Below are 27970 nucleotides of genomic sequence, written 5' to 3'. Positions count from 1 at the left end.
CTCAGTGCTTTTCCCTACAAAACAAGTCTCTGCACTGATTCGTTTTGAACTGGAAACTTGCATATTTGTTTGCTTTTCAGACAATTCTATTATATTTCTGTATAACTCTCTCTATTCAGAATGCTACAGCCTTGCTTAATATTTGTCAAACGGCACTCTGACTGTCTAAACTACTGGGACGAGTTTCATTTTATATGTCATCAGTAGGGGCAGAATAAGGAGCTTCGTGCTTGGCCTATTTGCTGTAACACAGTCTCAGGGCCATTGCATCAGAGTCAAAACAAGGAGCAGCTTGTTTCCAAACAAGAAGTATGGAGGAAAGTCTTCTCTGCCTCCTTCCCTGTAAGGGAAAAGAGAGGCGAGAGGGGGGTGGTGATGGGGGAAGAAAGTTATCTTTAACAGATTCTAAAAATGCCTTTTCCCAAATATGCAGTCAGTCCCTTCAAAGGTCTCTTTGTTTATTTTCAGGAAGAAACCCAAGACAGCTGAAAACCAGAAGGCGTCTGAGGAGAATGAGATTACTCAGACGGGTGCATGCAGCGCCAAGCCGGGCCTTCCCTGCCTGAACCTTGAAGCTGTTCCTTCTCTGAGCCCGGCCCTCATCCACTCTCCACATTCACCAACAAACCTGCACGCACACACAGGGTCATCTGATTGTGAGTACACCAACATGCTGCTGGGTCTTGCTGGGGTTCTTGAATACACCTCCCTTACTGTGGACCAGGTTTTCCAGTTGGATGCTCTTTCCATAATGTCATAAGCAGTATGTCCTCAGGGCTTACCTTTTCCCTTCTTTGGGAATTACATCTGAAGCAGAACATTTTTGTGTTAAGGTTGTGATAATGTAATCAGCCAGAGAAAGCTGAGAGCGTGGTGTTAGGTCAGGTTGCTGCTTATTACAAAATAAAAAGGGAAGACCCCTCAAGCGTGTCCCTGTCCAACTAGAACTGTTGCTCCTCTCCATGTGGTCACATGCTTCTCATTACCCAGCCACATCTCCTGACTGGGGGAGTTTCAGCCTGTGCTGAAAACAAATGCCTGGCTCTGAAGCCCAAGATTGTAAAGTATTGCCACGAAGAAAGGGGAGTGTTTTGTGGAGAGGATCACTCTGTGAGAGTCTGGAAAATCTTTGTGGACCTGTGTGGTTGTACCAGCTTTAAGGCCCTTGTTGTGAGGGCATTCACTTTCAGATTACTCAGCATGGGTTAATTGGCCTTTAGAAAATGTTCTTCCCTATTTTGCCAAAAAATACAAAAATAAGGGAGGAAATTATTAAAACTGGATTTTGGAAAGTCATCTTACCTCACCAGCCCTTCAAAACATTGTCATTTCACAGAGGTCCCTGCCTGAAAGTCTCTTGGGCAAGAATGTGCAGGGTAATGTGAATCTCATCTCTCACTAGTTTTAGAATATATAGTTTACCTCTTCTGTGGTGGTTTAGGATGTTATAAACTTACAAGACGGGGAAAAAGGAGGAAGATGATGACACCAGGTTTCAACAGCTCAGAAGCCATCCAGACTTTGCAAAAGCCTATAAAAAAAAATCAGGGCATGACAATAAAAAATCAGATTAAAAAGTATGTGTATCCTTTTCTTTTTTTAATTTAAAAATCCTGCCTCAGGGCCAAGCTTGGAAGCACTCGGGTTATAGGGATCATCACTATCAAAATCACTTTAGCTGCAATTCATTCCTGTTGGCTTCTGACTTTATTCATTATGAGCTTCTGCCAGAGATCTTGATTTTAATAGAGCTGGTAAACATTGGGGATACTTTCCTAAATCTCACCTGGTGATTTGGGGAGAAGAAAGAGATGTGAAACAGTTGAACAGCAGGCAGCATGCAATTTAGTATATACAAGAATTCTCTTCAAATTGGATATGTCAGGCTCTTTGTTAAAACTGGAGTGCATTTTTGTCTTGTAATATTTTCTGAAAACAAAAAGCTTGTGAAAAAATGCAAAAAAATGAGCAGAACAACAAGAAAAAAAATAATCCTTATTTTCAAACAAAGAATCCCTTTATCCCATTCACAAAGATGAAAGAGTTCATTAGTAAATGGGATTTCAAACCTCACACTGATTTTTTTGACAGTACAAATGGAAACCCATGAAAGCAACCTTAGGACAGAGGCCAGCAAGGATTGTAGGGAACTTGGAGAATGAACTCCTGCTTTTGCTTTCTGAGGTGGCCAAGTTCAGGGTGAGGAATATTGGCAGAGGGCAGCCGGGGAAGGTGGAGTATGCAGCTCTTCATGCTCTACCTGTTCTGTGGACAGAGTCTTTTAGACCCCTAAGTTTTTTATGTCCCCAGATCACCTTCCAGATGATCTCACAGGCCTTTTCCAACCTAAACAATTCTATCATTCTATAAATAAGAATAAACTGCCAGCCCAGGTTAGATGCTCCTTTCACACTGAACGTATGGGGGATTGTTTTCAAAAAATGGGTTTAATAGCAATTTCAGCATTAATATTGTCCTATTTTGTGAATTGTTGAAATTTAGTTCCCAAAATATAGCTAGAGTCCTTCAAAATTCAGGAAATGGTAAGATGTCTTGTAGTATTGATCTCTGTTAGCTGATTCTATGAACTTTGAAACCAATAGAAGAGCTCACAATTATTTATGATGGGTTATGACTTTTATCAGGCTGTATTTTTTGGGGGTGGTATGCATATATTTAGTGTTTGGCATGCCCTTGCAAAATAGCAAGAACTCACATGAACTAAAATGAGGCATGATGAGTATTTACTGCATATTTGCTATAGCTTTCTACCATGTGTTGTGGTATTCTTTTTTAATATTGCCTCAATCCTTAGTGCTGGAATATGTTCATGGGCACAAGAGATTAATTTTTGTGGCTCCCAACATTTAAAAATGGGCTTCCCTGTCGTTACAAATGCTTTTTCCATACCTCTGATGTGCCCTGTCTTTTGGATCAATTCTTTCCCCTCGCTCTAGAATCCCTTTCTTTGTCCTTCTCTTCCCCTCCTCTCAGAGCTACATTGCCACATCTTTCTTCCCCTCAACTTTTGGACCCATGGTGATGCTTTTCTTCTTTAGATCAGCAAGACTTCCTGTCCTTTCCACTACCTTTAGACAGCACAACATTGCTTCTCCTCCTTTGCCCAGACCATGCTACTGCCTGTACCCCCACAGATGGGCATTTTCAAAGGGCATTCTTCATTCTGCTGGGGAGTTTTCTAGTGGATGGAAAATAATACAAAAATACTTAAAAACTGGAGTTAAACAGGAAGTTTCGAAGGAATTTTCACTAAAAAATTCAGAAACACCCAGAAAGAGTCAGCATGGTAGGGTATATTAATTCTTGGAAAAATGCACAGATGTACAGATGGTTTCATAAGGCCTCATTCATGTATCTGGGAAAAAAAATACTTGGGTTTTATGGGCCACCTATTCAGATCAGTTTGAAATCTTCACTGACCATTTTGCATGCGCAGTCACTAGTGCTTGTCAGAAAACACCACCGCGTATTTATTATTATGAGAAATGTTCAGAAGCCAATCTACTTTAAAATATCAGGGTGCTTTTGGAATGATTCAGATCAATTTTTTTTTCCAAGCATAGGAAATAAAAACTCAGTGATAGCCATCTGCTCCTCAGCTGTAAAAGGCAGAGGTGAAGAAAGCCTAAAGCAATAGTCTGAATGCCAGTCTTACTGATATGAATACTTATCAGAAAAAAAAAACCTGTGTAGAGTCATATGTGATGCACAACATAGTTTAGGGTTTCATTCTGTAGCATAGTATACATAGTTCTACATGCTGTTTCTGGTGCCACTTATTCCAAATGACATTGCATTATTTGTCACACTTGTAGGACTGGGTCCTAGATTTCTGGATTTGGACACTATTTCCAGCACAGATGAGTCCTTGAAGCTAGATCCAGAGCACAGGATGCATTGTGTCCAGTCCCATCTCTTTTAAGCTTGTGAAATGCTGACTTGTGCAGTACAATTGGAGAAACAAGTTAGAGGAAGAGGTGCTTCCTGAGGTAACTGTTTTCATGGAGGGCTTGGCAGATAAAAAACACCACTTGGAATTAATTTGGAATTAAGCGATAGAGTGAGCTGATAGAACTCCAGCTGGGTTATACCTCTAGCTACTCAGCTGTCACAAACAGATCTATGTGCTTACCCAGAAGAAAGGTGCTCGTGCAAGGACAAGAACAGGTTCTGGAAAGTTTATAAGAAAGCAAAGGGAAGCATATGAGATTTGTGCTATTTGCATGTTTTCACAAATTTCCTTGCTTGTAGATAGAGAATGCGTAAAGTGCGTAAGGTTGTAGTTCAAAAGCTGAACAGCCTCAGGTAAAGTTTCTAAAGATTTTGCTGACAGGAAGGAGGTCATCAGGACTTGGCTGTATTTAAACTGGTTTGGTCTGTATAGGCCACTTATTTCAGGAGCCTTTCAGAATGCAGCTATAACTATATATGTTTTTCAAGTGCCAAGAGATAAGATCATTTTGGCAGAAACTTTCACGAGTTCTCAAAGATACAATCAGACAAAAACTTCATTCAAGCTCTGATGTATGCATCTTAACAGATGTGTCCAAACTCAAAGGAATCCCACGGGAACAGTGCAACTGAATCTCTTTGTCTCTATTGATAGTTAAAAGAGTTATTCTTAGACATTGGATGGTCCATCTGGGAAGGAATTTGTTCCAGACAAGACAAAAGCAACATCTTTGCAAAGAGTTTCCATGGGGCTGAGAGGCAGGTTGGACAATCACTGGAAAAACTTCTGAAGCAGTTTTTAGGATTTTAGAGAACACAGAATTCTTGCAGAGACCTGAGATTCTGGTAAGGAATGAGTAGTGAAGGAAAGTAAGGTGTGTGTATTTTTTTAAAATCTGTTAAGCAATTATTGGCAAGTTGTTGAAATAGGGGAGGACTTTCTAAAGTTACATTTTAGCAAGGGATCAGGGAGGTTTTTTGCATTAAATAGAATGCACTTTATGAGCACTGTCAATGATAGACCACATCTGAACTCTTTGCCTCTACATGCTCAAGTACCGTGGCTGACTTGATCCAATTCCAGCATTTTTCAGCTTTCACAGGATGGGAACTTCAAAGCAGAGTATTTGTTTTTTTCCTTCTTAGTTGTGATTTTGGTAGCTTTGTAGCCTTCCAGCATGACAGGGAAAGACAGAGTGGGAACCTCACAAGATTCCTGAACTCCACAGAGCATTGAGAGTGGATATGTAAACTGTGGGTTTTCATTTTCTTGAGCAGCTAGAGGGACCCACCATTCCCTTCCCTTGAATATGCCAGTTCGGTATGCCTGGGGCTAGTATAGAGGCTGGATAGATCTGAAGGTGGTTTGGCCTCATCTTTACCTTTTAGGTTTCCTGTGTTTCTCTTTGATATTCTGTGGCAGGAAGAGAATGGTTACCTGCCCTTATGGTGTTCCCCCTCCCCCTGGAAATGTGTGGCTGTGATTCCCTAGGAGCTGCTCTGGAGCTTTCAAATGGTCTCCACTCTCAGTGAAGACGAGGGGACCCTGATTCTGCCAGCGTCCTTGTTTAGAGTCAGGCAGTATGTCAATAGTCATTTCAGCTGTATTTTTGCTAATCTATGTATGGCATGTCTTAGCTAATGCTGAATATTTTTAGGTTGTTTTTGATGACCTAAGAGGTGATGTATGTTTAGATATCTATTTTAGATGATATAATAATAATGACACAGGCCTTTTCTGTAGAAAGCTAAACTGAAAGCAAGGATATCCATAGTTCTCAAATACTGATGTCACAACACTTAATTATACTTTCATCTTGCAGAACATTTGAAATTTTGTTTAATATCTGCTTCTCTTTTTAGTAGTTGTAAGTGATTTCTATGTCCCATGCACTTGTATTTCTGTTTGTAAAATTATCAAAGAAATATCAGTCAGGAAGAACTTGTGTTTTCATAGAAGCAGATGTATGTTGCTTGAATTGTGTAGAGACAAAAGCAAGTACAAGCACAGGTATGTAAAACTATAAGCTAAGCTCACCCTGCCTCTTGAAAAAGCCATCACAATACACTGAAGAACTGGCAGTGTAAAATGTTATACTACTGGTAGGAACTGGTCTCTGTATTCCAATCAGTGCACTAAGAGAGTTTTGTCAGGTTGGTCTCTCGGGCTTTTCCTCTCTTGAGAAATGGCTAATAGCATATGGTACTTCAGTTACAAAGTCAGTGAGTATGTTTTCAGAAGCAACTGTGTCACTTTGGAGCCCAACTTTCACTGATGCATAAATCACTTATATTTGTAACACATAGATGCCTTTGAAAATTTGTCTAATTATCCTAAACGTTGGTTCTATTACTTGATGCCCTGTAATACTGTCTTGATGTTAGGTTGTGGTGTTCAGTGCTTTCCTTGCTGATCTCCATTTAGAGAACTGTCAGTGGCAACATGCATAGTCTCAGCTTTGATTTAAAACTGCCATGCAAGTTCCTAACTCTCATGATTTCAGGGGACGTTTTCAACATATTTGTGCAGGGTGTCTATCCTTTCTAAATACCAGGGAAAAGGATAAGGCTTATTGCTCCTCACAGTTCCATAGCTTCCATTCTTGAGGTGACTGAGTTGGTATTGTAAGTCATGCTGCAGCCACTGAGACACACTGTAACTGTCCAGTAAGATGTCTGCAGTCTGTTTCTGAGTTTACTTGTTCATGTCTTCAGAGTCAGCCCCTCCCAAGATTTTAATTACTGTTCTTTATGTTGACAGTCTTCAGTAAATCCTTCTTTTATATATATTTCAATCACTTCACTCATGAAACAAGGGACTGAGGAATATGTACCAATATCTATCACTGTTCAGTGTATCAAGATGTTCCAGTACTTTTTTCAATATTTGGGATTTTTTTTGTTTGTTTTTTTTTGTATGTGGGGTTTGTGTTTGGTTCGGTTTGTGGCTTTTTTATAAATCTCCAGAGCAGTGCTTTCCTCTTCTTCCCTTGAGCTAGCTTACCTTCTTCCATCATACTCCATCTTGAAAATGAAGCAATAATGTCAATTCACCTGTGGAGTTTCTGTAACCTCTGTGATTACCTTTACTGCTTTCATAGATAGTAGTCTAGTTAACACACTGGCACTACTACTTGCCTACCTAATCTATCAATCCACATAGTCTACAGCCCTTCATAGATACCAGTCATTGTTCTGTTAACTTTCTCTGTCTGATATGTTTAAATAATGTTTTGTTACAGTATTTGTCTTTATGCTTTTAGTGAGGTTTTCTTTAAATTTCCTCTTCACCCTACCTAATCTTTGTTTTACATCTAGTCTGCTACAGTTTATGCTCAGTTCTATTAATGTCACTTGGGCATGATTTCCATGTTTGGAAGAATAAATTTTCAGCTTTAATGAACTCTTATACCTTGTTATTTCACCATTGTAGCATTTTCTGCTTCCTCATTTTTCTGTTGTTGTCCTTGGATATGCATATGGACTCTATTAAAGTATTATTAAGGCCACCTCCCTGCCGTTCTTACGGATTTTACTTCCTTATCTTTTCCTTTCAGACTCTTTCTGACTAACTTCCTCTTCTTTTTTTCCTTTCAATAGTTGTTCTTCTCAAAGTTGCACATACCAAAACTGTCACTTTGTGATCTGCTTGAAGGATGTCGAACATAGCATGCCAATCATTGTTATTTCATGTCTTAACCATACATGCTACTGCTGTCATCTCCTCTGTTCTAATTGGGTGAGAAGACTAAACCAAATGTGCCATTTCCCTAATACGGTCTTCAGAGGAACACTTCAACATTTGACAGGTGACTCTTGCTTGAAGAAAACTGAAGCAGCTGCATCTACATCTCCTTTTGTCCTACTGTGGGTTGTTAAAATGCTGCATAGCTCAGTGCTTGCATCTTTCTTGGTTAGTCCCTTGTGTGCTGTAGGGAGACACCTTCCACACATTGAGAAGCATTGACTGGTGTAGTAGTGGCCTGGTTTGTTGCAGCTACACAACTCCAAAGTTACAGGTGTAAAAATATGCTTGGTCACCTCCTGCTCCTTTTCACCACTGTGATCTGTTCAGCTTTTTGCTGGAGCTTTTTGCTCGTCTCCCGTAAGCTTTCATAGTTGCTTTCTTCTCTTTTGCTTACCTGTGGTAGAATAGCCGTGTAATCTTTGTGCTGTGATCCCCCTCAGTAACTTTAGAACAAGGTATGGCCAAACCAGTATTCAAATAAGAGAAAACCAAAACAATTCTTGCATTGTTCACAACTGAACAGAGGGAGCTCTTTGATTCGAACCTTTTTTTGAACTGAAGCCTTAACATGGTAGTGGGGGAGAACCTGAAACATAAAACAAGGGGATTGTTTAATACCACCTACTAATGTTTATAAAGTGTGCTAGGAGGTGTTGTGGAGGAAAACCATGTTCACAAGAAACATGGTGTTTGATCTGCTCCATGGGTGAAAGTCAGCTGTAAGTCATCAGAATGTCACTAAACTTCATTTGCATCAGGGTGTTTGCCTGGCATCACAGTGCATGGAGACCACATTGGTGTGTTCTGGCTGGCACTGTGCATTTGAATTCCCAAGGACACCAGGTGCTGTCATTTCTAGAGGAGATGCCATTGTGCCATCTCTTCCTTTATGTTTTCTGTGGCTGTTTTCATTGTGCATGGAGTCATTCACAAGGCTAAAATAACATGAGATCCAGTCTTATGTATCTACCACTCAGGAAAGAGAGTACAAAGAGAATTCGAGAATCTGTCAGCACAAATAGCTCCTTGAGGAATTAACTGCACCTCTGAAAAAGAGATAAACAAATCCTAGAACCCCTACTCATCCCAGCTTTGTTGTGTTAAACACTGAGAGGATCTCTGCCCGGCTGGGATGTGCAGTGTATATACTCTGTATCAATCTGTGACATGTGGTGAAACGCTTCTTCTTGAAAGCCCACGAGAGGGAAGTAGTATAAATTAAGAGTAATCTCACAACAGCTATTTTTGCGTTCTTAACCAGTGAAAATGTAAGTGTAGCAATATTGTGCATCTATTAAAAATCTTGAAAGGCTCTTTATAACTAGATGATAGGAGTGATAACGTGTAATTTATTGATGTTACAGAGATAGAGAAAAAAACACAAAGTAGCAATTTTTGTGTGAAAAGGGGTATGATACAGGAAATAAAAACAGAGAAAGGGACTTCTTGTAGTTTCATGCCTGTGTGGGCAACCATGTCAATTTTAACAAGAATACCTTGTGCTTTGATCCTATGCTACATTTCAAAACTGAACATATTCCCTGTATTCAAAAGTAAAACTCCCAGATGCTATCTCTAGGTTTTTTTGGTTGAGTAGAGGGTAGAATGTACCTGAAGGCAGACCTGAGAAATAACTCTCATGCACTGCATTAATATCACCTGTTGGTGTCTGAATGCTTGTGTATACATGTAATTCCAGGGCCTTTTCCCCAGGGAGTGGGGGGAAGCACTGGAACTGACAATATACATTTAATGCTAGAGTTCCATCTGATGATATCAAGCCACCCAGGAACACTGTGTTCTTGCTTATTGCCTTGGTTTATTAATTTAAAGCATTCAGCCATACATTTCTATTTCTATCAAAACTAAGTAGGTGATTTTGGAAATAAGTCTGTTCCCAGAGATCGCAGAGTTCTCACTGAGGACAGAAACATTTCCTGTGGCCTTTGGTATTGTAGACATGAGCATGTGCTGTTTCCCACTGATATTTAAATCTGAATTATAAGCAGGCCTGAACACTCATCCCATAAGCTCAAAATAAAGAAACCACAGTCCAAAATAGTATGAATATGTGTCTCATAACATTTCTAAGTTGAAATATTCACCAAAGCACCCAGTTGTACTAGTTAACAATTATCCTTTCACTAGTAGATAAAAAAGACAAATGGAAAAAATAACCAAATAAAATCTAGCATTTTCATGTGGTAGCTTTCCTCTACTCAGGGCTGAGACAGAGGCACTGGAAGAGATAAAAGAATCTTTTCTCAGCCCTGAGGATTGGCATTTACAATTTTTCATCCATCCCTTGTTTCTCCCATCAACCATAGTTCTGTGACCAGAACAAAACCTAGACTGAAAGGCTTTTCTCTGGAATCGTGGAGGAAATAAGCAGTGCTCTTCCACAGGCTCTCCCACAGAACTCAGCCATAACTGACTGCACCCTTTTCCTAACAGACTGCTGCAAACACTCCCTGTAGAGAATTCTAGCTTGAATGGAAGCCTCCTAAACAGGTAATTACCTTAAGAGGTTTTAATCTATATTTTCCTTTTAACCAAAGCCCACAAGCTTTCAGGCTTACTGTATTTAACCACACTGAAGTTGATAAGCTTTACCTCCTTGTCTTTCTGCCTGAAGGAAAACCTAACAATACAGGGTGAACATGAAGGAGTTCATGGAATAGCAATTGTCTCTTTCAAAGACATGTTTTAATATATTTGCACCTATTATCCTTCCAATCCATTCCTTCTCCAGACACAGCTTCCACCTCCAACCCCAGCCCCTTCTCCTCCCTAAACAAGGTTTCTGAGAGAGGATATAACTTTATACAGTCCCCCCACAGCAAGACAACCAAAAGGAATCCTTATCCACTTCCCTTGTGGGGATTCAGTCTGAAATACACTATTAGGATTTAAACAAAAGCCTTTAAAGCAGGTGGAGGTATTCTTAAGGACTAGAGTAGTCTTTTAATCAGGGCCATAGAATAGCAAAACAAATCACCTTGTTTGCCTACATTTTCCAAAGAATTTTTTTTGTTTCAAGAAGCATCCCCCTAATCTTTTTTTGAGTAGGGAGTGCTCACACCAGCATTGCTGGCCCTTGTCCCTCTTTCCCTGCTCAGTGACTCTCGTGCTGTGGGTCCACCAGTGAAACATGCACTCTGAGTAACAGCACCTGGCACTGGGAAGGAAAACAAGCAATAGATGGCACCTAGATTTTTAAAAAGATGAACTGCCTTAAACTTATAGCCAGTTAAAACAGTGGGACCATGCTGGGGTTTGGCAGGATCATGCATGAGCTCTCTGGGAACAAGAGAGTGTGGTAGAAATGGGTTTCGTGTAGAACATGAAAATGTTCCCTACTGAACATCTCTTACAGAAGGGATGAGCACAGCGTTGTTTCTTTTCCTAGGAAATGGTGCCATCATGTGGCACCACATTTTCTCTCTGTTTCCTGTTTTAAGAGGGCAGTTGTGCAGTTTTCTCCCTTTGCATTTTAAAAAAGTGCATTATAATGCTCTTTGGCAAACTTACATTTCACTAACATAAATAGATTACAACTGACTGGGGCACAGGAATTAACATCCTTGTTGTTCTATGGCCACAGCCTGTTGAAATCCCTGTTAATGCAGCTATGACAGCTCTGAGGCTTCTTCTGTAATGTCATACATGTTGCTTGGAGGTGTTGAGGATACCCACAGGAGAGGTATCCTCCATCAATGCAGTCCACGTCTGTGCTATGGAGATACAATGGCATGGTTGTAGGTGGTCTGCAGACAAGGTCTGAGAGAGGAACTGAGATAATCAGAATGTGTGCATGTGTTGAATGTGGTGGTATATTTGACTGGACCCCAAATACGTGCCTGGGAATAAAAAATGGCTTTTGCCTGTATCCTCTTCAAAGTGTCTTTGGAATCTCTGAAATAGCAAGTATACAAATTGGATTGAGAGTGAGAAAAGCAAATATCCTGGCTCAAAATGTAGTACTTCTCTAACTTAAAAATAGCTGAACATGCTGTTAACACTGGAGCCTTTGGTCACTACACTGCTATGAATTGGAGCCAGTTTTTACCTAGTGTTTTACAATTGTAAGTAGGATGCTGACCCTAAAGAGGAATAGAAAAAATTAGCCACTAGAGTAGTTTGAAAAGAAAACTAGGTTTTTGTAAGCCTGGAGAAGAAAATTTGAAGAGACCTGTGGAGTTAATTCTTGATATTTCTGTAGTATTCTTTATCCAAGGCTGCAAAACAATCCATTAAAATTCCTGGAGGCAGGCAGTCCTGCAGGATTGGGTGCATGATGCTGTCCTTGTTCGAGGTGTGGAGAAAACTGAGGCACAGACATTGCCACCTGTGGATTGTAGAGCAGACAGGATTAGTGTGGATGGGCACCTCCTGACATCTGTCAGGAAAAGCATAGGAAGGTGACTCCCTGCCTGCCCCCAGGCCTGGAAGCTGAAATAGAGGCTTTTGTGCTTGACACTGGAGATTTATGTCCTCTGGGTATAGAAGCCATTTTCTGTACAGAACACCTATGGTTTAGTCTTCTAAACTTACAGTTTTATGTAAAATGGATGTCTCATCATTCGGTACATGCTAAAAAGGACAGGGCAATTAACTGAACAAATCATCCATAGGAAATTTGCTGAGCATTCTCTAGTCTGCAGAAAAAGGCTCCTGAAAAAAAGTTTAAGCAAACTCACTCTTATTTGCCATCTCCTTGGTGTGTTTTCTCCTTGGAGAATAAGGTTGTGTTCGTGTGTGCATGCATTTCTGTCTTTCAAACAAATGTAGTTATTAGCTACAAAATTTAGAGAAGTTTGACAGCTTTCAGAACACAGTGATTCTTTCTTCCATAGAGTGTATTACTGACACATTAATAGATGTTGTGCTGGTAAAAATACAGTACTTCCTGTTAAATGTAGACTGCTACATATTTTGATTCTAACAACAATCTGGTAGGGTTAGGGCAATTTGTGTAGTGTCATCTGGTGTTTGTTTTGGATAGATATTATAGAAGGAGATACTGATTTTCAAGATGTTCAAGCAGATGATTGGGTGAAAACTCCAGCAAACCTTTAAAGCAACAGAAAGCAAGGGCTACTCCTGGTCAGATCTCCTGCTGAGGATACAAATGTTCTTCTATATTCCTGAAACTTCATATAAGCTTTTCCTCTTGCAGGCCTCTGTTTAGAATGAGGCCAAATATTCAGAAGAATCAGTCTGAGCAGGCGTGGCTGAATTGGTCTCTCCAGCATCTTTAATATGTACTCAGAAGTCAGACATTGCCAGGTTTTCAGGATTTGAATCCTGGTCACTTCCTTGAGTGAAAGAAATGTTACTCCACTAAATTGGTCCCAGAGAGTTGGAAGCTGATGCAGTACTAATGTTGTGTATGAAAACACTATATAGGAATTTTTGCTCTATTAATCCAATTTTATAGTAACTAACTTGATAACAACAGAAAATAAAGCTTTATCAATTGCCATAAATCAGGTCATTGAAGCTGAAGAAAGCACCCATGCTTGTTGCAGTGCAAAGTTTGGAATACAAGACACGAATGTATGGAAATGAGAACTTCGTATGGAAATTGTGGGGCTGGAATAGCTTTCACATATTGTGATGGAAATGCTGTATTTCCACAGAACTGTTGTGTTTATGAAAGAGTTGAGATTTTTATTCCAACATAAGGATTCTTTACTCATATATATCTTTCTTAAGGAAAATCTGTTTTGGTAACAGGGCTTTGTTTGGTTGGGGTTATTTGTTCTGTAAGGTCTTCAACAAGTATCATAGACAATGACATATAGGCAACTCCTTCATGCACCTCCCTCAGTTAGAGTACTTTACCCACTTTAGAGCTGCATTTTAAGTGAAAGAAGGACAAGCTGGAGAGAAGATGGAAGAAGATAAGAATGAGGAGAATACCTATAACCAATGAGGATGATTTGGAGACCTGAGTTTGTATTTTCTAGAAAAGACAGGTCTAAAGAAGAAAAGTAGAAGAAAAGTGAGGCACCTTCCAGTATATGAGAGAGTGCTATAAAGAGGAAAATGGTCAATAGTTCTCCCTGTCTGTTAGGGGAAGGGGTTGAGTAATCAGTTTCAAAGTTAAATACTAAGAAAACTCTCTTGCTAGAAAGACAGTAGACAGTCTGTCTGGGGAGGGAGGTGAAATCCACAATGCTGTTTTTGCAGACATGGTAGACAAATTTGTGAAGAGATAGTGTAGATAAATTATTCCCACATGAGGAAAAGTAGTAGACTAGATGACTGTCTGAAGAACCTAATGCATCCTTTTGATACAAACAGGAGGCTGTGGTCATCCAACAGTTGATGTGGAGACCAAGGATTAGAGATTTCCAAAACCACACACGGTAGAGGAAGAGAGTAAGGACTAGATGATGCTGCTTGTCTCCAGCAGCAGCCGATTATTAGGTTTGTTGTGCTCCCAGGAACTGGTGGCTGGATTACTGTTGCGCAGAGAAACACCTCCAGAAGCAGGAAGACCACCTACTAAGCCTAACTCTACATCTTCGTCTGAGCCCAGGGTGTTCTCCCAACTAGGGGAGCACTTGTCATTTTGGTAATAAAAACATAAAGAGACCATGTTCTGTACAAGATACATCTCCAGCTTTTCCACCACCTCTCAAAGTGTGCATTCTTCTCAATGCAAGGCTTGCGAAGGTTCTCAGAAAGACAAACTAGGCAAAAACACCAAGCTAGTTCTAGGTGATCTTGTCTAAGTGAGACATCAGTAAGATGTTTTGCCAGACAATTTTCTAAATTTTGCTGCAGAAGATTGAGGCAAAAACTAAATCTGTATCTGTCTCAGCAAGCCCCCCAGTTGTCAAGGATATAAGAAAATTATTTTCTATTCCCCATAAGTATGAAAGCACACAGTCTTTGGGTTTCACTCTGCTAGTCATTCCTGTGAAAGAGCACACAGTGAGTTTCCAAAAAAAGCTTGGATTCCAGCATCTTAGGCAGTTTTGCTTCAGGGGAAGGCTGTACTGAGCTACTGCTGAGTTACAGTAGCTGTGGTGGATTCATCACCACTGTGTTTCTAGAAATGGTAGTCATTACTGTGCAATGAGCTTTGAGATACTGTGATTTTAAAAGACACTAGAGAAAATCAAATTCTCTGATATCCTTCAGTTACGAGCATTAAGACTTTCAGCAATTGGCTTTGCAGAAAGGGACATCTAGTGGCTGTAAAGGAAAAAAACTTTACTAAATGCATTTACAAGTGTACAACATAGCCATTTGTGTATGGCCTGCAGTGTTCAGCATTCTGTACATATTTTTACTTCTACTACATCACATGTTTTCTGGTCATTTTTATCGTTTTGACAAACAAAAAAATCACCGTTTAGAGCCATAACTTCCTAGCTTTATGTAGGTCTAAGTATGGTAACTCTGGCAAATAGAAAACTGCCTCAAACCATGCTTGATGTACCTCACTGCTGCACTTCCACGTTTTCTATAGCATCTTCCAGGAGTCCACTGCCTGCTGTTTCCTTCTGCCATTGCCTTCTCCTTTGGTACTGTACTTGGAGAGCTTGTCATTGTTATTGTCATGGTAAAACCTACTTTCTTTTGAATGCCCATAGCATATAAGTCAGCAGGAGGGGTGGGTGAGATTCAGGGAAACACTAATCTAAGCATTCAGTCATGTATTACACAACAAAAGTTTTTTTCCTTTCCCATCCAAGTTGTGCTCCTTCTTACTAGTTGAGGATGAATTCCATGCGTGTTTCTGTGAATAGCCTGACAGTTTAATCGGTGCATTTGCATACGAGCAAATGAAGCTTTTTTCAAAGTTGCACAGTAATATGTTTCACCTTTATGCCATGCCAGCTTCAAATTGTATCCCAGGAGGATTTCAAATGTGCATAATCTGTGCAGTTGTCTAGGCTTTTTTCCTTTCTTTTTTTTCTGCCTTTTTTTTTTTTTAAACTGGCAAATGCCTATTCATTGCCCATCTGGGTAAGAATGGCCTTTGCATTTTCACATCCATTCTTTCCTATATGGTTTGTGAATACCCCTCCAATCAGAACTTGCTTCACAGAAAGGGGACAAAACCATTTTACAGGAGTTTCTCAGAATAAGTCCATTGGGATCTCTACATCATGTTTACTGGACAAAAAAAAAGGGGGTACTTAACAAAGACCACTTGAATTTCACAGAAAGTTTCCCACTGTCTCGAGTTTAAAAGAGTGGCAGGCCTGAGAAGAGCCTGAGACAGGAGTCTTTTTCCTGAGCTGGGCATTCTGTGCAGTGACGAGTAGATGAGTGTGCGTGTGTGCAGCTGGGCCTTGTGAGGAGCTGACACACTTTCTGGCTTGTCCAAGGCTCTAGGAGTCTTTGTCAGAATGTGGCATTTACTTAGACTCAAACCTGCATTGGCCAGTCCGTGTTTTGTGGGGAACGTCACCTTTGGACTTTCAGCTTAGAACAGCATAAAGTAGGGGTCAACCACAAAACTTGGATCTGGACCCGGTTTCCTGCAGAGAGGGAAAGATCTGTGTTGGACAGCAGGTTTTGCTACAGACCAATCTCTGGAATTTGCTAAAACTGCTCTTTATACCGATGTGGCTTGTGTAGTAGTGTTTCTGACACTTATGCAGATTATTTGGTTGCCTGGCCTTTGGATAGATACGGTTTACAGTGTTGAATGTCAAGGAAAGTGGCCTAGAAAAATCATCCTCAAAATCTGTATTAACTTTTTTTAACCATTTATTGTGTGTCTCTTCCAACCACCCTTCTTCTATCCTCAAGGAGTAAATTTCAGTTGCTTCTCAGTGGAAGAAGTGGTAGATGTTCCAACAACGAGAGGATCTTTCTAAGGGCAAACTCCAATAGCAACAAAAAATAATGCCATTGATGAAGTGATTCAGTTGGCTTTCAGACCAGCTCCTACACCACAAGATCAGTTCCTATAGTAGAGGTATTCACATCGCTCTTAGAAATGCATACAAACCTCTTTTCTGTAGCCAGGATCAACCTCAACTGCCTGTTTTCATCAAGTTAGCTCAGGACCAAATACACTGTGGCTTGACATATACACAACTCTTGATTCCCACAGCCAGGACCTGAGAAGGGCTGTTGAAACTTATAGATGAACCTTGCCCTTCCTCCTTTCTATACATGATTTGTCGGTAAGTGGCAGAATTCACTTTACCAGGAAGTCATCCAGTCTCATGATGCATATCACACCTTTCTGGAAAGGAGTTCTCCCAAGGATGCATTTTTCAGAGTTCTGCTCACAAAAGTAATTTTATCTGCCAAGCTGCATAGTAACAAAGTAGGTTTCTTTTCTCAAATCAAGAGACCTGTCTGTAGCATCTCTGGTATGTGTAGAGTATTCCACATTGTGCCTGTTCAAGGTAGGATTTTGGGTTATTGGGTTAGACTGCTGCATATTTCTTCTTATTATCAAATACCTCATTTGACAAAGCTGAAAATAAAGACGTGTTTCTGTGAACATGAGCCCTAGGAGCAAACCAGGTAGTCACTGACACTACTCAAAAATAGATGGAGGTAAATGGGTAGCTGTACAGTCACTTGCTATAGTAAGTCTTGAAAAGAAGTGTCACCTATTTATCAATAACTTTCCTTCCTTCTGTTGCCGCACCAATACAAAGCTTTTGCCAAGCATTCTGACTTTCTGTGTAAATTCATTTTGGATTCTTGTATGATCTGACACGTTGGGCAACAAAGTATCTGGAACTGCCCTGGAGGCCCCTGGAGAATTAGTCTATCAGGAAGGAGGAGGAAATGCATCTCTTCTGTAGAATATTTTGTGTAATAATAGTTGCAATGCCCTTGAAGGAAAGTCTCCCAGTTTCTAAGATGTTTTTCTAGTCCTATGGTCAGTCCCATCAGAGAAGGAAGGTTTCCTGGCTAAACTTATGAACAAGACAGATTTATTTCACAGTTTCCATGATGGTGTTAGTGATTTCCTCCTTGTTTCTGCTATGTGAGCATCCCTTCAGTGTGCTAATCACACATGGAAATTAATAACCTGGTGCAGGTTGGTTTACATCTGTTAACATGAGACTTCTTCAGATAGCTTGGGCCCATTGTGATTTCCAGTTCCTGACCTTTGTGCTTCCCTTTAATCATCAGCTACTTCAGAGAATTAGAATAACCACCAGTGTCCAAGGCGGTTTCTCTTTGAACCACCAGAACAGAGGGTGCTCCAGACGTTGGTAGTGAATAAATGGGAAGAAAAAGGCAGAGCAGGGAGGATGCCACATTTGCCTGCAAATTGCAGTGAGTAGTGTTCTACTGCCTGTGGATGAGATGTAAAGCACTCCTTAGGGCAAAGCAGAGAGACATTGTTGGGCTAAGAGGCATGGGCATGCCTTTCAACTGCTTTCAGTGCTATTTATTTGCTCTGTATATTCGTTAGACAGTGATGATAAGCTAGTTTAATTTACTCACACTTACCAACTTTTACTTTTGGATGCTCACGCATTAACAAGTTATTGTGGCAAGAGTGGTTATATCTTTGGTGGGAATATTCAAGACAAAATGCCTGTAATACTAGTGATCATTTAGCATTGCTTTGTCTAAGTTTCTAGAAACCGTGGTGATGTATGTACTACAAATGCTAAAAGAAAAAAAAATATTAATAGTGTTTTATTTGTTTACCAATCAAGGGGCAGTTGATTCTTCATAATTAAAAGGTGAAACCACAGTTTCTGCCTGTCACAATCTAAATAGATGAAAACTTGCTGAAGAGCAGGAAAGGAAATGGGAAAGCATTAAAACCAAAGCAAGCAAGATGAAGACAGGGAACAGTGGATTGAGAGATTAAGAAGTTTCTTTTCAGTCACTTGTAAAAGTTAATTTTGAAGATTATATTGGTTCTGTATCCAAATTGGTTAGATGCTTTTCTAAACTGTTCTCAATTTAGATTATTCAGCCAAACTAAGACAAAATCTTCCTTGGAGTAAATGTCTGTAATTTTCCAGTTTCTGTAAAGTAAATAACAGCAGGAGAACATTTGTTTTTATATGATGGCATTCTGGTGCAAGTCAGAACTTGGGATATGCTAAAAATGAAGGGGACAGCTCATGTTAACTTTTTGCTTTGGGTTTTTTCAGAGGACTGTTTGTCACTATTGAGTAGCAAATGTTCTAAACCACAACCCCAGACAAAACTGTGCGTGGGATTTTAGGAACATTTACAGCCTAAATCTTGAACCAGATTTGGATTTTACAAAGTGACTGCCAGTTTTTTTGATACAAGTAACTGTACTGTGAAACACAGGCAATCTAGATTGAAATCATATTTTCATATATACTCTTTGCATTAACAGCTTAGGGTCATTAAAGTAAGATTCTGATCTCTTCTGGCATAGGTCCAATCCAAATCTTAAAATCCAGCTTTAATCCATGTGCTCAGTGTTTGCAATTGACTGGCTCTAAGCTTTTTAAAGCCAGATAAACTGATAGGAAGTCCAAGGCCCAGGAGTGTGATTGGAATTTAGGCCCAGCTACACCTGTCTTCATTTGGTTTTGTTCAAAAATTAAGGACTTTATCGTCTGGAAATGAGTAATGAAGTTTAGTTGTAGCCTTACAAAAATGATGTGTTCTTACCGATGTCTCTGTGTGTGATTTTTGCAGTGCAATCGGTTTTGTTTACACAGTGGGCAGTCACCTTTGCCAGTGCTCTCGTGGCAGCCCTGCAGAGGACAAGACTCATCCTGTTCTTTTTGTTTGTTTTTGTCACCTGCTCTGCTCCAGGTAACATCAGTTGCAAGGGGATGACAGAGCGCATTCATAGCATCAACCTTCACAACTTCAGCAATTCTGTGCTCGAGACCCTCAACGAGCAGCGCAACCGTGGCCACTTCTGTGACGTGACGGTCCGCATCCACGGGAGCATGCTGCGCGCCCACCGCTGCGTGCTGGCGGCTGGCAGCCCCTTCTTCCAGGACAAGCTGCTGCTGGGCTACAGTGACATCGAGATCCCCTCAGTGGTGTCAGTCCAGTCTGTGCAAAAGCTCATTGACTTCATGTACAGCGGGGTGCTGCGGGTCTCACAGTCAGAGGCCCTCCAAATCCTCACAGCCGCCAGCATCCTGCAGATCAAGACTGTGATTGATGAGTGCACAAGGATTGTCTCACAAAATGTGGGAGAGGTCTACCCGGTGATTCAGGATTCTGGCCAAGAGACACCCAGGGGAACACCTGAATCAGGCACCTCGGGGCAGAGCACTGACACAGAGTCTGGCTACCTGCAGAGCCATTCACAGCACAGTGTGGACAGGATCTATTCAGCCCTCTATGCCTGTTCCATGCAAAATGGCAGTGGGGAGCGCTCCTTTTACAGTGGAGCTGTGGTCAGCCACCATGAGACAGCCCTGGGACTCCCCAGGGACCATCACATAGAAGACCCCAGCTGGATTACCCGGATTCATGAACGGTCGCAGCAGATGGAGCGGTACCTCTCCACCACTCCAGAGACCACACACTGCCGGAAGCAACCCCGCCCTGTCCGAATTCAAACCCTGATGGGCAACATCCATATTAAACAGGAGATGGAGGATGACTATGACTACTACGGCCAACAGAGGGTGCAGATTCTTGAGCGCAATGAGTCTGAGGAATGCACTGAGGACACTGACCAAGCAGAAGGCACTGAGAGTGAGCCCAAAGGGGAAAGTTTTGACTCGGGTGTCAGTTCCTCCATTGGCACTGAGCCTGATTCCATGGAGCAGCAGTTTATGGCTGGTCTGGGCCGGGATGGACAGCAAGAACCTTCTCAAGCAGATCAAAATGACGTCCCTGCTGATGGCACTCAGCCGCAGCAGCAGCAGCAACATGTAGATGCCAACTCTTCCTCACCAGAGAGAAGCAATGACGTTGAAATGGACAGCAAAGTGCTCACAGTCAATAACAGCACCGAAAAGGGGGCTTTGCAGCCTTCTGTCAACACATCTGTTGCCCAACCATTGCCAACCACACAGATCTACTTACGCCAGACAGAAACCCTCACCAGCAATCTGAGGATGCCACTGACTCTGACCAGCAACACTCAGGTCATTGGCACAGCTGGCAACACCTACCTGCCTGCCCTTTTCACCACGCAGTCTGCTGGCAGTGGCCCTAAGCCTTTTCTCTTCAGCCTGCCCCAGCCTTTAGCTGGCCAACAGACACAGTTTGTGACAGTGTCCCAGCCTGGCCTGTCAACCTTTACTGCCCAGCTGCCAGCCCCACAGCCCTTGGCCCCATCTGCAGGCCACAGCACAGCGGGTGGGCAAGGCGAAAAAAAGCCTTACGAGTGCACTCTCTGTAACAAGACTTTCACCGCCAAACAGAACTACGTCAAGCACATGTTTGTACACACAGGTAAGAGTACTTCCTTCTGGCTTGCATATGGAGCCAGAGAAAGTCCTTTACAACCATGGACTTAGATTCTGTTTGCCAACCTGCCAGCCCCCAGCACAAACAGGAGGGAGGGCTTATCCAGGGAGCTGGTGTCACGGAACACTTCCTGGGCTCACTGTGCTGAAGTTGAGCCCCTGCAGAAACATACAGATCCCAAACAGGGGCCTAACTACACACGGTGCAGAAACAAGCTCATTTTAGTTGGAGTAAAATGTGTCTTGCATCCATCCAAGGAAATGGTGAGCATTCATTGTACCCTGGAAGCTGACCAGGCAACATTCAGTGGAAGAGTGGAAACTAATAGGTCGTAAGAAAAACTGTATCTACTAAGAAAAGGCATCCCCCTGTAGGTTTTACATCTATGGGGTGTTAAGCTCAAGTGGTGGTGAGGTTAGGGCAAATTAATTACTGGTGGAGCTGCAGCAGTAGGTCTAGGCCTAGATGTTACACACACACAGTCACATATTTTCTAGATCTCACATACTACTATAAGAAAGTAAATCTGAAGTTTTGTCAGAAAGTCTTTGTGTACTTCACTGAAGCTGATTGCTGTAATCCCTTGTGTAAGTCAAAGGTATCACTAGCTGTGAGTACAGAAACATAAAGTTCAATGAGAAAATATTTAAACAATACATGTGGAACACAATGGAACACAACATCAGCACCTTTCTGTTTAAAACTGCAAGCTGCTTTAGTACATTATGTATGGTCTATTGAGATAACATAGGTAACCATATTTGCCACTGAGCCAAAATGGCCTTTTCTAGCATTACCAAGTTATGAGGCTTCAAAGCCAGGATATAAATGCATTCTACATGGAGGAATTATCATGGGTTCAGGACTAAGTTTTGCTTGCTTTAGCCTTTGGCTCTTTCTGCTGTTGGAGAGAAATTCTAGTTTAGAGAAAGAGTAAATATTTCTTTCACCGAGCAGTGGCTTTGTTAACATCAGATCTTAAAATAAATGCTGGGTTTGTGATACATGGAGGAGAACCTGGAAAAATTGCCCTAAGTATGGGAGGAATGTAGGTCATGCCTCTCAGTTGTACGCAATAGATTTCAATTCCGTGTGCATATATAAACTTTTAACTTCAATTTACCTGTATTTATCACTTAAATGAAAAACTCCTCTAGACATCTAAGGCAGACGTGTGTGTACACATACAAAAAGATCAACTTCTCAGGACTGGTACAAAATGTATAATTGCAAGGATCAAGAGTCCTGAATCCCAAGATTACCTTTATGTCTGTTTATATTCTCCATCTTTCTGTTGTGGATGAGTAGCTAAAATACTACACAAATAGTGTCGTTGTTCAGAAGAATATCCCCCTCAGAACACAGTCAAATATATCTGCTTGCATCCTTGTTCTAAAAGCTAGAAAGGCTTTTTTACAAATAGCTTCACTGAGATTAGATACTTTATTTCCCCCACCCCCAGCTTGGTATTTATTTCCCCCACCACTGCACTTGGTATTTGGAGTCAGATAAAGAATAGTGCTGGAAGACCTGTTCTAAAACATTCTTAGCTTCTACAGGTATTACCAGCTGAGGAAATTGATAGGCATCTCCAATCATGAATTAATATTTTATTTATGTGGGTCTGAGAATGCCCAAAATAATGAACTGTGGTGGCAAGGAAAGATTTGGGTAGATAAATCATTTCAAAATCCATTTAGGAGCTAAGTGGCTCCTCGAATGTCTGGGAGAATAATTTCACCTTAACCAACAGAGAGCTAGGCTTCAGAAACCCCTCCTGAAAATAATCTTTATGTGTGCAGCCTCATAGAAAGTCTGTCTGCTACCTTGTCTAGTGCTGGACAGGATCATTACAAAAATAGAGGGGAGACAGGTGTTCCCACTGTCAGGGTGACTTTCCTTAGCCCTGTTAAAAGAAGCCAGGCAAAGTGGCTCTGGAGAAGATCCACAGAAAAATGGAGAGGTTTGGGAGATGCAAATGTTTGCATTAATCTTTCTGTTTGGAGCGCTCACAAGAGAAGTCATGGAAGAGTGTAATCATAAACCAGAATTCAGTAACTCAAAGGCCTCTATATCTCTGTATGTTTTTATGTTTCCAAAGACTACAGTCTGATGTAGCTTTCCATGTGACAGAAACAGACCTCTTTTTTTTCTTTCACATGGGTGCAAACATATAAGTGATTCATATTTTTCCATGTTCCCTGTAGACTCACTTAAATATATCCCACAGTGTAATGGAAATACAGTGCTAGGATGCATGCAGTGTCTGCACTTTATAAGGCCCTATTGCCTTTTCCTACATATCACACTGTGATAAATACTGGATTAAAGGATGCAAAAGATGTGCCAGGGGGATCATGTCAGGGCACCAATGTTGCTGCCTCCACACCTTTCTAATCTGGGCTACTCGTGGTGACCGGATGAGGGGAAGTTGTATGAGGAGTGGCTGAGGTTACTCACCTTGTTCAGTCTAGCAGATTTAGGGGAGACCTCGCTGTGACCTACAGCTTCCTCACAGGGGGAAGTGCAGGGGCAGGAACTGATCTCTTCTCTGTTGTCCAGTGATAGGACATGAGGGAATGGCATGAACCTCCGGTAGATTTAGGTTAGGTGTTCAGAAAAGGTTCTTCACCCTTTGGTTGGGGTTGTTGGGCGCTGGAACAGGTTCCCCAGGGAAGTGGTCACAGCACCAAACCTGACAGAGTTGGAGAAGCTCTTGGACAACGCTCTCAGGCACATGGTGTGATTCTTGGGGTGCTGCTGTGCAGGACCAGGAGATGGTCTTTGATGATCCTTGTGAGTCCCTTCCAACTCAGGATTCTATGATTCCATGCCCTCAGTGTCAGCACCAAGCATCCATTATGGTTAGGGTTCAAAGAGCCGCAGAGCCTACATCTCCAGAAACACAGGGGCTGGAAAAGGGGACTGTGGCCAGGGCACTGACATTGCTGCTTCTCCCGTCCAACTCAGGATATGCTATGATTCTATGATTCTAGTCATCCCATGTTGCTGTCTAATACCAGCCAAATACAAAATACAGAAGCAAAAGGAATTATGTGTACATTTAATTCACTGAGCAAAGTTTTCTCTGACTTGAAGATGAAGAATCATGGGAATAAAGAATCTACAGTGCTCGCTTAAGAAGCACAAAAATTTGCATACAAAAAAGAAAAACTAAAGTTTTCTGATTCTTTGGGGAGGAGAAATCCCAGGAAGGCTTTGAAGCTAAGATTAAAAAGCCACAACCCAGTGTATCTTAGAAACTATGCAGGCAAAAATTAAGGTGTTTTTATAGCATAATCTTAACAGGGTCTAGAGTGGAGGAGACCAATTTATTATAAACTCTGGGATATATATTGCCCTAAGCAAAAATGAGCTCTGTAAATACAATCTGTCTCTTGTAAGTTAATCAGACGTTATTCTAACTGACATGCTATCGTTTTCCACATCACATGTCAAGCATATTGGCCTGTCTACACACAACACAGCACTGTGTGTGGCAAAGCCATCAGGGAAGTAAGGACCTTGTGTTTTGAGCAAGTGTCTTTCACCGAGTAAGGATAAACTCCTCATGAGTGCAAGGAAGAGCAGCAAGTGGATTTCATTCATGGATGTCACCATCATACATGCAAACCATGAAATAAAAGGAAACAGAGACTTGGGGAGAAAAAAAAGTAGGCCTTTCACATCTAATCCATTTTAATTATCTCCTCTTAGAATTGAATATAAGTAGCATATGGTAATCTCACTATATAATGAGTGAGTTATATATTACCACCGGCATGTCATGGTCCCTGAAGAGTGACTCTTCAGGATTTAAAACAGTGCCAAACAGACTGTAAAAAGAAGGAAGTAGGATGTCTGTGGAGAGAAAAAAAGAAGGGAAATTGCAGAATAACCACAGGAAAATAATTTTCTCAGTCAGTGAAACAGAGGATCATTTTGATTCTTACAGAGCTATGGTACCATCTCTACCCCTGAAAGCTTTGGGGATGATGAATTCCATGCCTGAAATATACCATAAGTGATTCAGAAAGCAAATTAAAAAATGGGTTTGGATGGGGCAGTCAGGGTGTTGGTTGTTGTCTACATTACCAGTGCAGCAGCGTATCATGAAAACATTGCTTGATACCATGAAATGTGAGACCATGCCTTATCTTCCAGAACTCTGAGCATGAGGAGGATTTAATAGTCTGAACAAACCAGTCATATGTGCTCAGCTAAGTATTTTTCCCAGTTCATCCTTGTAATCACTGGTTTGTCTGAACATGATCAGAGTTCAATTATATGAGTTTCCATAATAAGTTTTACAACAGTCCTGGGCACACAAGGCAGTGTGGAAGATTACATAAGTATTTTATATCTCTAGTTTCCCTCATAAGGCATTTTACTTAACTGGGCAGTCAAATCATTCAAGTTTCTTGTGTCTTAGAATGGAAGTTCATCTGTTAGGTTGCCCTTTGCATGGTGCTGGCTGGCCTAAGCAATTCTGTGTCCTGAGGTTCCCTGTTCTGCTCTTTGTACATGCTTCAGCTATGACATTTGACCAGAAAAGGGAGCAACAAATGTAAACCTCTTACAAAAAGTGTTGGATTCTTCTGACAATCTCTATCACTCCTCTCCTGAGAAATTTAAAGCAATTTGACGAAAATGAGTCTGGCACAGGTCAGCTGGCACAGGTACCAGCTGTCTGCTAATCACTGGCTTTGTCCCTGTTTTTATTGCATGCAGGGAAGGAAATGGAGGCACCGAAAGGTGAAGTAGCATGTCTGAGACCTTCCTGTCTAGAAATGAGCATGAGGGGCTAGGCGGGAGCACAGACAGGAGAGGCTGTGCCATTGAAACTGGGTATGGATGCCAGGACCTTTTAACTCTAGTCCTGTCTTTGTCAGTGCCTCCTGTGTGACCTTGAAGAAATCAGCTGAGCTCTTTTTTACTGTATGTGCGTAGGGAATACCTCCAACCCCCTTTGTAAAGCATTTTGAAACCTCTAGTTGCAAAAAAATGTTGTGTGTCAAAACACACTGATTAACAGACTTACTCCTTGTTAGCCAGAGCGCCTCTCCAAAGGCCCCCATGAGACTTACATTGGTTTATTGCAAAGAGTTCCACCGAACTGGTTTAATTTTATGATTTTTCTTTTTTTTTTTGTCTGTTTCTCTCTGTCTCTCTCTCATTGGTAACGGGCAGGTGAGAAACCACACCAATGCAGCATCTGTTGGCGCTCCTTCTCTTTAAAGGATTACCTAATCAAACACATGGTGACACACACTGGCGTGAGGGCCTACCAGTGCAGTATCTGCAACAAGCGCTTCACCCAGAAGAGCTCCCTTAATGTGCACATGCGTCTCCACCGCGGGGAGAAGTCCTACGAGTGCTACATCTGCAAGAAGAAGTTCTCCCACAAGACCCTGCTGGAGAGGCATGTGGCTCTGCACAGTGCCACCAACGGCACGCCCGGAGCCACCGGCACCGGCGCGAGGGCTGTCCCTGCTGGCGTGGTGGCCTGCACGGAGGGGACCACGTACGTCTGCTCTGTCTGTCCAGCTAAGTTTGACCAAATCGAGCATTTCAACGACCACATGAGGATGCATGTGTCAGACGGATAAGTAGAATCTCTCTCTCTCTCTTTGTTACGAACAACAAAAATAGAAACAACAAAAAAAGCTATGGCACTAGAATTTAAGAAATTATTTTTGTTTCATTTTTACCTTTATTTTCCTCCTTTTTTTGGGTTCATTTTGTTTTGTTGTTTTTTGTACTACATGAAGAACTGTTTTTTGCCTGCTGGTACATTACATTTCCGGAGGCTGGGTGAATAATAATTTTCCCAACCTCCCTCGGATGGTGGCCTTAAGGCCAGGTAGTGCTTCATGAGCTCCACTGGTTGGATCTCTAGCTACTGGCCTCTAAATACAACCCTTCTTTACTACAAAAAGCAAACGACAAAAAAAAAAAAACACAAAAAAAATTTTAAAAAAAACAGACAGAAAAATAATAAAAAAAAAAAATCTTTTTTCTCACTTGTGAAGAGCACTACAAAAAAAGAAACAAAACAAAATATATTACAAATCTACAAGGCCTACTGTCGTTATAAGTACACCGCTTGCAGTGTTTCAATGGACATGATTCACATTGCTGACCGCTTTTGGACTTCACAGTATCCAGTTAGAACTGTGGAATATTTTGCTTCTGGTTGAGCAGCAACCAGAGGAAACAAGGCCCTGCTGGTTTCCACCACGTGTCTGCTTTCTCACACACACACGCATCCACAAACACACAAAAGGGCTGAGGGGAATGCGAGGCAGTGTGGTTTGGATAGTGTGGAGTCCCTGGAGGGTGAGGAAAAAGAATCAGAGGTTCCTCACCTGGATTCTGCTCTATCCCACGCTGGCTGGTGCACCCTCCCCGCTGCTTTTCTCGTACCACCACCACCACCTTATAGCAGAAACCAAGAAGATTCAGACAACGAGCAACGGTGGCTTTTTTGTAATTTATTCAGTGTCTTCGCTGAGCACAGGGCCTCAGCACAATCAAGAGGGACTTTCACAGAAGGCAAAGAGAAACACAGAGGAAAATCAAAGATATCAGAGGTTGCAACCTATGGATCTAGGTACAAGAGAAGGGTTAGTTCCCACAATCTTTGCAAAAAAAAAAAGTTGCATCAGGATTTATTCTTGTGGAAGAAAGAGGAATAGAGGGTGGGAGGGGAGGGGAATAATAATTAAAAAAAAAAGAGTTGTTGGGACTTTTTTAATTCAAAATTTTATAGAGGGGAAAAAGTGACGTTTACCAGATAGAATGCTGATTTTTTTAATATATTTACAACAGTATTTGTGTAAAAAAACAAAAAAAGTGAGATTGTTAAAAGTA

At 41.4% G+C, this 27970-nt stretch overlaps 1 protein-coding gene across 1 annotated transcript; it reads left to right on the top strand.

Moving 5' to 3' along the window:
• Positions 1 to 472: 472 nt before the first annotated feature.
• ZBTB20 (zinc finger and BTB domain containing 20) lies at positions 473 to 27786 on the top strand. The gene is made up of 3 exons (XM_069020377.1): positions 473 to 656; positions 19475 to 21082; positions 26288 to 27786. The coding sequence occupies exons 2-3, from the start codon at positions 19495 to 19497 to the stop codon at positions 26704 to 26706; spliced, it is 2007 nt and encodes a 668-aa protein (XP_068876478.1). The 5' UTR covers positions 473 to 656; positions 19475 to 19494; the 3' UTR covers positions 26707 to 27786.
• The last annotated feature ends 184 nt before the right edge of the window (positions 27787 to 27970 follow it).

Source organism: Aphelocoma coerulescens, chromosome 1 (genome assembly GCF_041296385.1).
Source record: "Aphelocoma coerulescens isolate FSJ_1873_10779 chromosome 1, UR_Acoe_1.0, whole genome shotgun sequence".
NCBI classification, from domain to species: Eukaryota; Metazoa; Chordata; class Aves; order Passeriformes; family Corvidae; genus Aphelocoma; species Aphelocoma coerulescens.
This window is presented reverse-complemented; position numbering and strand designations above follow the sequence as displayed.

Coding starts and splice junctions, on each gene's coding strand:
- ZBTB20 (XM_069020377.1), top strand. CDS start 19,495: ATGACAGAGCGCATTCATAGCATCAACCTTCACAACTTCAGCAATTCT. Junction 21,083..26,287: donor GCACATGTTTGTACACACAG/GTAAGAGTACTT, acceptor GGTAACGGGCAG/GTGAGAAACCACACCAATGC.